Raw genomic sequence first — 11,579 nt, 5'->3', positions numbered from 1 at the left:
TGTCTCGAAAAGAACTACAAAAGTCCGGTGGAAAAACGTCTGCGAAGCCACCATCGCTGGCAGTTACATTGAAATAAAAGTCAAAACAGACTCTTCAGTTGATTCATCTAAATTAAAAAAGAGATTTGTTTTATATTTAATTTTACTTGTTTCACTACAAATATGTAAATTTCAGTGTCTATAGGGTTAGATTTTAAAAAATGTCCCGTTCTACTAACAGTACGTGAATGCACCCCCATGCGCGTTCTCGACTATGCACGCGGAAGAAGGACACCGTTTGGGGAAAAAAAAAAAAAAAGAGCACACAGTGGGTGGGACTTGAGAGCAGCTGTTTGTTATAAGGGTGGGTGTAGGGTTGTACAGTCTGTACCGAGTACATTGTCTTCACGACAGGTAAGTAAGGTGTTGATGTCCAGTTTGCGGCTTATCATATTTCGAGATGTTCTGCTGTTTTTTAGTTGGCGCAGTGTGAAAGGCAGTTGGTGCGACGTCTGCAGGGTGTGTCCGCTCTAACTTCACGCCAACTTAACTGTTAACTGCTCTGCTTCCTGAATCACTTTTTGGCGTTTGCTTTACGTTTATCTAATCAATTAAGCTATCCTTGAACATTAGATTCGTATTTAACTGATTTGGGCAACACATTTAGGTGCAATGATAACCTTTGTGATCTTATATTGATATCAAGTCTCCTTGTAACGTACATTAATACTTGTTACTACTATTTTAACTTCTCCTACTACTCAACTCCTATTGCTCAATTTCCATAGAAGCCAAGCATTTGCTTTCATGGAAAGAAGTTCATTATGCATTTGAAAATTAAGACCAGTAAGTTTGACAGGTTTATGTAAATGACACTGAAACACAATGTACACATTAACACATTTAAGTGTTAATGTGTCTGAATACACTGTGCTGCTGCTTTGGTTCGTACCTGAAGCTATTTACCTGAGGAATAACATGCTACTATTTCATTTGTCCAGAAAGGGATTTCATTGTATTTACTCAATTTTTGCTTGAGCAGAAGTATCCACTTTATCTTTATTGACAGTCTATAATCCATACACACAGTATGACATGTGATGTAAATACAGGACAGGAATCACCTGCCCTGTATTTACATCACAAACCACTCAAGTGTTTCTGTTGACCTACACATAGAGTCCAGGACACTATGTTTGATTAGTTAATGTCCCCACTGACGACCTCCAGGACAGGAGTGCTGTGTTTGTCTGATTTGTAATACAAACTTTCATTGTGCTTGAATGTAAATAGAGGGAATCTCGGCTGTGTAAGGTAGACATACCCTTTATGTAGCATTATAGCTTTTAAATTTAATTGCTCTTCTCAATATCTTTTTAATTAAATGGAGTTTGACAGATATATGATGACTGTGTCAGTGGGTAAGTTGATCCACACAGGCAGGAAAACAGGAAGATTTGAAACCCCAAGCACTTGTTCTCAGTGGAGTAATTACAGGTGTGTCCCAACAAACAAGACACCATCTTAATGAGAGTAGCCCCCTTGATGCCAGCGTAGACGTAGGACACAGGAGAGCCCATGACCAAACGTGTGTGACGGAAACCCTCTCTGAGAAGATGAAGTGCATACAAAATTGATCAGAGGCTAATGAGGGTCACTTGCTGAGACAAAAAAAAACTGAGACAGTTTACTGCCCCTAAACCTGATGCTGCTGCTCCTTTCTTCATCTGTGTTATAAATGCAAAGGTCCTTGTGCATTTTTACATACATAACTAGCAGTGTTTATTTGTTCTTTTACAGCTTTCTTCACCTCCAGTTTGGAAACCCATACTCTCCTACAATGGCAGCGGTAAGTCTCAACATATGTCATGTACTCAACATTTACATTTATTTGCATCATTAGTAGGAAGCTGGTCTCTATTGTTGTGCTTGGTTTTGAATCGGACTGGATAGAAATGACCTATTATAATTTGTCATTTCTTATTAGAATTATATTGTAATGAGATGGTACTGTTGTGATACACATTTGCTTTTGCAATCAGGGATAAAAGTTAAGTCTTATGTCTGTCTTTTTAAATACAAAACAGACACAAAATGTGCTATAATTGTTTTGAGTTTACGCTTCCTGTCAATGTTACTCATAACAATACTTTGCAGTCTAAAGCAGTTGTCAGAAGTTAAGCAGTTTATTTATTTAATGTGATTTTATTTTAAGTCATAATGCATTATACCGATAGTATCAAAAATCTTTGTGGTCATTGAGATTTTGATTTCAACTCAAATTCGCCAACCTTAGAGGGAGAAATTATTCTCATAATAGTTTTTTTTTTAAGTCTGCAGTAAATATCTCAAAAAAAGACATTTAACTCTAACTTTTTCTAATATTTTGAAATGATAAAATGCACCTGCTGTTGACAAATGAATAGATAAATGTGCTGTGTAGCGTACTTGCCTTGAACTTTTGAATAATCAGTGTTATTTAGTATTTACACATCCCCTCTGTTTTAAGACATAAAAATACTTTGAATAATAATTTGTCTCATATGGTTTTCTGACAAAAACAAAATTCTTACAAATTCTTTAAAAAAACATTTACTCCTTCATCACTGGAAAAGTCTGAATCTATGAATATGCAAGTATGTTTAATTTCAAAAGATTGTCACAAGATGTCTCCTACTTCACTGAAAAGGCCACTCAGTGAGTTTGTCCTGGAAGTTTCAAATTTCAACATCATTCAAATTTCAACGTCATAATTTTTTAATTTGCATACTGAGTCATGATTATCATACTTGTTCATGCATGTCTTTAATTCAAATTTGAGGTGAGCAAGGAGAAACTTTCCCTCTTTAGCAGATATGTGTGAAAACAGATCTCTAAATTCTGCACATGCATCACTCTGCACAGTGACGCTCAAACATCCAAGTGTTGTTACAATAAGCAAAACACATTTGTTAGTGGAGTGGTCATTAGTGTCTACTATTTTATTTCTGTTAAACAGATACGTGGTTCTAATTTTGTCATTTAAAATAATCTATAACCAGATCGGAAACCGTGGTGCAGTGACTGAGGCGGCTGGTTTTGACGCAGAAGCGGATGTCCAGAGGCTGAGAGGAGCCATGAAGGGAGCTGGTGAGTAATCCAGCCCCTGTTCTCCAGAAACCATCATTAGCCAAATATATGTTTGACCGTGTCGTCAAAACTCGGTCTCCATGGAAAAAAAATGTAATTATTCTCTTCTTCTGTCTCTCTCCTCCTCTCCAGGAAAGTTTGAAAACTAAATTGCTCAGTCCATTCATTCTGCTGAGTGTGTCCTTGTACTTTGCCTCATCTTTACATATTGTGTTGTTAAGCTTTCACTCAAGGTGATATGGATAGATAGATATGGCAAGAGAAATTAATCTTGCCTTTGCTGATAGTGCAAAAGTAGTAAACTAATCTCATGAGTTACACCGTTCTTACACCATGTTAGCAGGTATGTAAGAGGTACATCCTGACAAACATTCAAGAGTCTGTAACAATCACAGTTTTCTCTCTATCGGCAAATTTATAGTGTGGAATGTTGATGCTGTTAGGGTTTGCTACCATAATCGTCTTCCCCTGACTCTAGTTTGAGCTCTATTGCAAACACATGGTTTCCATGTCAATACTAACAAACAATTTCGGATCATCTCCATGGTTGCAGTGCTAAACATTCAGACTGAACCCATGTTCTTGTCTGAATAGAAATACATGATCCTTACAATGTTAGACATTTAAGATTAATATCAGTTTTAGGTGAAGAGATTCAATATTATAATATTTTCTTGCAGGCACTGATGAGGCAGCTGTCATCGATGTACTATCACACCGTACAATTGCCCAGAGGCAGCGCATCAAAGAGGCCTACAAACAAGCAGTGGGCAAGGTGAGAGCTTTTGACTGAGCTGTACTCTTAGGGAGCAAATGAAGTCTTTCTTTTGCGAATGAAAAAGTGATTTCATCCTAAATAAAGATGCATAAAGCAAAGAAATGACTGCTGCTGTACTAGAAGAATTGAAAAAAGCAGTTTTGATGGAATCTGTTGGCAGCAGCAGCAGCAGTGGATGTGTCATCTCTTAACCTCTTACTCCACTTACACCATCATTTTTTTCACTTTAGGTGGGGTTTTACTTTGTTAACAAAACACTGATAATATGTAAGTTAACCATTAACTGTAAAGCAGAAATGAATACCCGCCTGTAAACAAACTGGGACAGAGGGTGACTTGTAATCTGTAGGAAGCAGGAATGTTCCCTTCTATAAAAAAACAAAATAATCGAACCCACTTAACCCACAGACGTTTGCTGCCCACTGACTGCTTCTTTGTTTCATTATTATATGGATCAATATATTAACTAAAAGGGAAGTCTGGGATGTTTATTGTATTGACATAATGAGATACTGACCAGCACACTATGCAGTGCCCGATACAAGGTCAATAAATCAATTACCTGAAAGTTTCCAGTGAGGAAGGTACAGAAAAGTCAAAGCTTGTGTGTGAAATCCTTACAGGCAGAAAGAGTGAGTCATGTTGCACAAGGCGACGCCCACATGTGGTCACAAGGCAAGTTGTTCACAAGCCAGAAACCACACCCTCTAGTGGAGACAGCGGTCCTGCTCCTGGAATGTGTGAAGTTGTGTGTCATGTCCACGTTGGCAGCACAAGACCTAAACATAAAGCCATTATTAACTGGTTTTAATGTGAAATATAATCACCTTGCATTAAAGATGCCGATCTTGATGAAGTTATTGAAGCACTGTGGATGACTGTTGGTTTTCATGTTCCCATCCCCCTGCAGGATCTTGCAGATGATCTGTCCTCGGAGCTGAGTGGGAACTTCAGGAGCGTCGTTCTTGGTCTGCTGATGCTGGCCCCTGTCTACGATGCTTATGAGCTGAGAAGCGCAATAAAGGTCAGAGCTTCTCATTTACTTGCTCTGTCCTTAAAGGAAAAGTTTGGTGATATTCTGTATTTTTCCAATTCTTAACAAATCCCATGAAAAGACCAAAACCAACAATGAAGCAAAGTCTAAGCCTGAAATAGCTTATTCCTCTGTGCCATAGATCTCCACATGTTGTCCTAAAGTTGTTAAAAACACATCAGTGAGCCACACTGTTGCACTGGGTGACGTCATTATGATGAACACGAGCACTGTACTTTATTTTCAGTCAATCCCACATACTGCTGCTGTGCTGTAAGTACTCATCAGAGCATCAAATCTGTGGCAGAAAATGGTCTCCAGCAAATGCACTGTTTACTTGTGATTGGGTTAAATTTACTATAAACTACAGTGCCTAGCTGTTTTAAATTATTTAGCCTTTTCTTAAAAATGACTTTTTTCATGACATGTCTTCAGTAGAATGAGCTTGGGGCTGACAGCCTCAGACAGGGTAGGGAAATTGGAAAGTATTTAGAGCCGAACTGTTGGTTTTGATCTTTTTGTGGGAATTTTTGACAAAAACAAAAAACATATTATACCGTAAACCTATCCTTTAAGTTACTTTTCCTTAAATCCGTAAACTTATCCCACTTTCCTTGTATCTTCATATTTTGTTTTAACATGTCCATATATATTGACTGATCACAGGGGGCTGGAACAGAGGAGGCTTGCCTCATCGATATTCTCGCTTCAAGGTCAAACGCTGAAATAAATACCATCAATGCTTTCTACAAGAAAGGTATTGTAAGTGTGTCACTTCCATGAATAGAATTTCTGACATCAGGTCATGCTACTATATAGGTTGTGTATGATATCTGATAGTATGCATCAGTGACTAAGCCCCTGTTCTTTGTTTTTTTTTTGTTTTTTTCAAGATGCAATGACATCCATTATTAGAAAACGGTGCATGGCATAAATTATTTATAACAGCCATTCTTGCTGTGTATGTGGAAGTTTATTGTTTGCTTATTTGTTCTTCTGTTGTTACAATGATGGCAATCAGCAAATGCTTTTTACATGGTTTTGTCTTTCAACTCGCACAAATTAACTGTTAAGATGTATTGCTTACATGCATATGATTTGTGCCTATTATACCAGCATAATTGGTGAAGTTAACACAATGTAACATTAGTGTAACTGTTACTACTTATATTGCATTCAATTGTAAATATTTGCTTGCCAAACATAATTCATAACCCTCCTATCGGTCATAGGCTACTTACGGGGACAAATTTCGGACTAAAGATGTGTATATATATATATAATGATTATGGATTAATAATAGGTCACTGTGTTTTGTTGTTTTTTGTGGCTAAAAATCAGTCAATTCAGCAATAACTGAAATAACTCCATGCTTAATTTTTTTTTTTATTCTTTATCATCTCATTTATGGCAGAACATGGTAAGAGCCTGGAAGACGATGTGTGTGGAGACACATCTGGAATGTTTCAGAGAGTTTTGGTCTCTTTACTCACGGTGAGCAAACATTGACGTACAACTACTCTGGCCCAGTGCAATACAACTACCTTAGATTATTTTAATGATAGATTCTCACAGATCATATAAAACTGTACTGTTGAAAATGAAAATTTAATTCAACTAAAGAATATAATTCAAATAGTAGAGTGTACATATTCACTCTCTTATTTCTTAGTGGAAAAATGTCAACACTTTATGAGATCAATTTTCTCATGTCTGTTGGACTTGCAAGAACACTTGTAAAATGTCAATAGGAAGTATTTGCACGTACTGTACATAATTTGTTTAGGGAAGAGGAACCAGTAGTCATTTTGTCATAAAAACACTTTTTTTCTGTTGACATAATGCAATCATTAATTTGTTTTCTCTTAATCTGCTGTGTCTACTGTGTTTCAGGCTGGACGGGATGAAAGCGACAATGTGGACGAGGCCCAGGCTATGCAAGACGCCAAGGCAAGGGTTCAGGTCTTAAGATGAAAGTATTTGTTTAAGTTTTGACTCCCAGTATAATTTTTTTTTTAAATGTTTGTCGTTGCAGGAAATCTATGAGGCTGGCGAGGCTCGATGGGGCACAGATGAGGTTAAATTCCTCACTGTGCTTTGTGTGAGGAACAGAAAGCATCTGTTACGAGGTATTATTACAACATATCCGCAAACATCATCACTTAATGTCCTTGTGTTTATTAGTGTTGTGTGTCATGTGAATGTACTTCCTTTTACTCCTTTAAATAGGGAGTAAATGAGCTTCATTCATGAAGTGTGTAGTGTCATGAAACAAAAAAACTGATAGTTAGATGGATTTCTTTTTACTACAGTGGCACAACAGGACATTATTATCCACCTCCACATTAATCGTATTATGTCCTCCTTCAGTGTTCGATGAGTATCAGAAGATTTCTGGAAGAGACATTGAGGAAAGCATTAAGCGGGAGATGTCTGGTTGTCTGGAGGACGTCTTCCTGGCCATAGGTTTGTCTCCTCTGTTACTTGTTGCTAATTTATAGAGATTCAGCCTTGTTAATGGAATATGCAAACAAAAGAAGACATTTTAGTACTTACTGCCAGTTTACCAAGTGGTCTGTGGGTAGTTTTGTGCAGAAACACACTGCATTGACTGCTTTTTACCAAAATGCTCACCAAAATTGAAAAGATGAGGAACTCTTAAGCCTTAGGAGACGCATATTTTCAGTTTTGTACATTTGGCCATTAAAAATCTTGTATTGTGGTCCAAAATAATAAGAAAAATTCAGTTGATTACAATTATCTACATTTAATGCTAATGTTGTGAAACTGGTGCCCATCTTTTGTTGAAACTGTCATAGAGGTGTTAATTCAACTCTGAGGCCTGCAGTTGTTGGTGGTGTATTCTGTTATCTATATTTTGTCAAAAGAGCCTGTCTCCGGACATGTACATTCTGTGCATTATACAGTTGAATGTAGAGTAAACTTTATTGTCTCCGAGGGGAAGTTTGTCTTTGGCACAGTGTTACAGTCCGTTGCTTCACATAAAAAAACGTGAGAAATGATTGACACAATGCTACACAGCTGCTTCACATAAAAACATTCTAAAAACATAAGAGACATTTGACTATACATCTGACATTGACAATTTAAGAGCTTAAAAAGAAACTGTAAGAATTAAAGTGCATAAGTGCTAAAGTGCTTGTGTATTTATTGCACATTGCTCTTTTGCACTAAGATTTAGCATTAAGAGTTCAGCAGCTTGATGGAGGCTGGAACAAACGACAGCTTCAAGCGGTTTGATTTGCACTTTGGCACATGGAGCATTCTTCCTGATGGCAGAGGTTCGTATTCAGAGAAGAGGGGATCTGCAATTATTTTGTTGCTTGTTTCATGACTGCCTGCTTGTATAGGCTCTATATGGGCTCATATTCTTTCTTCCCTATCACCTTCATAGCCATTCAGTGCATGGTGGCAAGCCTGCTTTTCAGTTGCACTGTTAGGTTGCCAAACCCTGCTGTAATTCCATATCTAATTATGCTCTCTAGGATTGCCCGTTCAGCATGATCGGACTGCTCACTCCATACAGCCTCAATCACCTTAGAAAGTAAAGTCTCTGCTGCAGTCTATTGCACAGGTTATCGGTGTGTGTTTTCCAGCTAAGAAGGTTGTCTATGTGGACAAGTAGGTATTTATACGAGGACACCTGAATGATTATCTGGTTTTTGATGACCAGTGACTCTTGGTCAGTCACTTGCCTCAGGTCAAGGACCATCTCTTGTGTTTTTGTAACATTTAGAAGGAGATGGTTGGTGTCACACCAATTGATGAAGGAGTGTATCTCATTGTGGTACACAGAAGTGTCCATGTCCTTGTGGAGAAGGCTCAAAATCACAGTATCATCAGCGAGTTTTATAATATAATTATTACAGTGTACTTTCCTGCAGTCATTAGTGTACAATGTAAAATGTGTAGGTGATACCACACAACCATGTGGGACCCCTGTATTGCTGTATTTGGTCTCTAACAGTGTCCCATTGACCTTCACTTGCTGTGTCCTGTTAGTTAAAAAAGAATAAAATCTAATCAGGGTAGTTTTAACACTCATGTCCTTCAGCTTCTCTAAAAGCAGGTAGGGTTGCACAGCATTAAACGCTGAACTAAAATCAATAAATAAAATTTGAGTGTAGTGTTTTATGTTCTCAAGGTGCTGAGAGATAATTAGCGAAATGCTGAGGATGGCGTCTTCAGTGCTGTGCTTATGCTTACAGGCAAATTGACATGTATATAACATTGGCTCGACTTCCTTCTTGACCAGGGACACTACAAATTTCTCAAAACATTTCATTAAAATCAAGGAGAAAGCTACAATCATGATATACTGTGGCACAGGACTTTTTAGGACCTGGTTTTATGAGTGACTTCTTCCACAAAGCTGGGATAGTGTGAGTGTCTAAGTACACCATGCTGATGTCAATTCCACACAGCTTTTGAGCTAAAAAGCTGGCAGTCCGTCTAGGTCTGTGGACTTATTAGTGCACACCCTACTGAAAGGACGGTGGAGAGTAGATAGGTCCACTTCTAGCCAGCAGGTGGCGTCAGTGTCTGGCAGAGACTGCAACATATTGTCACACATGAGAGAAGTTTTGTGAATTCAGACCTCAAGTAAAAGTCCTTCAGCTCATTTGATTTTTGTTGTTCATCCAAGGTGATAATTTGTTTTTTTGCAGGGTTCATATTGGTAACTGATTTCATTGTGTCCTAAAGTTTTCTAGTGTTTGAAGTTTGCCTGTGTTGCTTCCTTGCATTTGTAAGGAGTTGTTTAAGTTCTCTTTGAACTACTGACAGTCCTGCCCTGTCTTCATTTCTAAAGGCTTGCTTTTTCCTATTTATGCAGTCTTTAATTTCTTTTGTAATATAGAGTTTATTGTTAGGATAGATGACAACATCCTTCTTGGCTACCACAATGTTGACACAGAATTGAATATAACCCACTATGGTAACAAAACCTCATCAAGCTCTAGTGCATGGAATAAGGACCAAGCTGGGCACATAAAACACCCCCTCCGTGTCTCAATTTAATCATCTGTCCACACATTAACAGTCTTATGTTCAGGTTTGCTTGACTTGAAAACCAATTTATATCAGGGAATTAGGTATATCGAATTGTGGTCTGAGATGGAAAGAAGGGGCTGTGACTTAGCAGAATACACACTCTTAATGTTGCCATAGTATCTATCAAAAGATCTTGCATCATATTTATGTTTCAAAAGCATTGCTTCTAATGCATAACCTCTAATGTGCTGGGATTTGCTTTTGCTTTACAGTGAAATGCTTGAGGAACAAGCCAGCGTTCTTTGCAGAACGATTATACAAATCAATGAAGGTAAATATTTCATGCTTGTAGCTTGGAGCTACTGTACTGTAATGTGTAGCCACTACACATTCATCTTTTTCTGATGCAAAATTTGTCATAGTATTAAGTAAATGCACAGTATGTCCTTCTGCTGTCTGTTTCTGTGTCCATGTGACTTGCCATCTGCATTTGGAGATCAAGGCACCAACCACAGATATAAACAATTTGTTTGAATTTGGTTCATTGGTTACAAATATACATAATTACAGTAGATACATCAGCTATAAGAAAAGCAGACTGATTTAATTATTCTCTCTGAGGCAAAGTCTAGTGCAGTATAAACACACTTTCTCTCTCTTGCAGGGGCTGGGAACCACAGACAGTGTCCTCATCAGAATTATGGTTTCCAGGGCTGAGATTGACATGCTGGACATCAAGGCGCAGTTCCTGAAGATGTATGGCAAGACTCTCTACTCCTTCATCAAGGTGAGGCACTAAAAACCAGGGGCGGGGAAATACTGTAGTCAGCAAAAGCTTTGCAATACATCAGCCAGGATTTAATCATAATGGCAGTTTTAACTTGATGTAATGCCTTAATGCTGTTTTGAACTTTGACTTTTTTTTACTGCATATGTTTCATTTGATTAGCTAAAGTCCAATCTGTATGAGTAATATTATCTGTTTTTTCAAAAGTCTGAATCTGAAAATATCTCAGTGTTATCAGTTTGGCTTCATGGTCCTTTGAAGTCTCACAGATTTTTTTTCCATTTGCGCAGGGAGACACATCTGGTGACTACCGCAAAATCCTGCTCGAGCTGTGCGGAGGAGAATAAAAGAAAGATCAGATGAATATCCACCTCTTGATTCTGCAAACCATGTTATTATCTTTCCTCTTTTGATGACTATATTGTCCTGCATTGTACCTTTTTTTTCTTCCATGGCCTTAACATTTCACTGATTGACCCTAGTGTCTTGTTTTACTGTTTGTAATGCCAATTAAACCAAAGACCAACGACCTTTTACACATGTCTGTGTTTTTGTTATTGATCTTGTATTAAGGATGAATTAGTGGTATTAGTTAGAGAGAGATATATGCTTCTCACATCTCTAAGAACGTAAAAGATGAATGTTATTGGCCTCCGGGCTCCAGTCTTGTTATAGCGCAATATTTTCATCACTGTCCACTCAGTGAAGTCCATTTGTTTAATTGGTAGCTATTCCTCATTTGTTGAGTCAGCCCTGCATCGTTTGACTCAATTACATTAACGGGATGCAAGCTTGATTTGGGAGGCAGTAAAGTGTACTCTAATCAAATTGAGGAGGATGTCCCATAGCTTGTACAAACC

The 11,579-nt window shown here is 37.8% G+C and overlaps 1 protein-coding gene across 1 annotated transcript; it reads left to right on the top strand.

The window, feature by feature from the left end:
• Positions 1 to 237: 237 nt before the first annotated feature.
• Positions 238 to 11,255, top strand: anxa4 (annexin A4). Its single transcript, XM_067574616.1, has 13 exons — positions 238 to 393; positions 1,780 to 1,828; positions 3,021 to 3,108; positions 3,789 to 3,883; positions 4,797 to 4,910; positions 5,586 to 5,676; positions 6,334 to 6,413; positions 6,813 to 6,869; positions 6,955 to 7,048; positions 7,290 to 7,385; positions 10,205 to 10,263; positions 10,597 to 10,719; positions 11,010 to 11,255. Exons 2-13 carry the CDS (start codon positions 1,820 to 1,822, stop codon positions 11,064 to 11,066), a joined length of 963 nt encoding a protein of 320 aa, XP_067430717.1. The 5' UTR covers positions 238 to 393; positions 1,780 to 1,819; the 3' UTR covers positions 11,067 to 11,255.
• The last annotated feature ends 324 nt before the right edge of the window (positions 11,256 to 11,579 follow it).

The sequence above is a fragment of the Thunnus thynnus genome, chromosome 19 (assembly GCF_963924715.1).
Source record: "Thunnus thynnus chromosome 19, fThuThy2.1, whole genome shotgun sequence".
NCBI lineage: Eukaryota > Metazoa > Chordata > Actinopteri > Scombriformes > Scombridae > Thunnus > Thunnus thynnus.
Note: the sequence above shows the minus strand (reverse complement) of the source record. Positions and strands in the feature narration are given on the sequence as shown.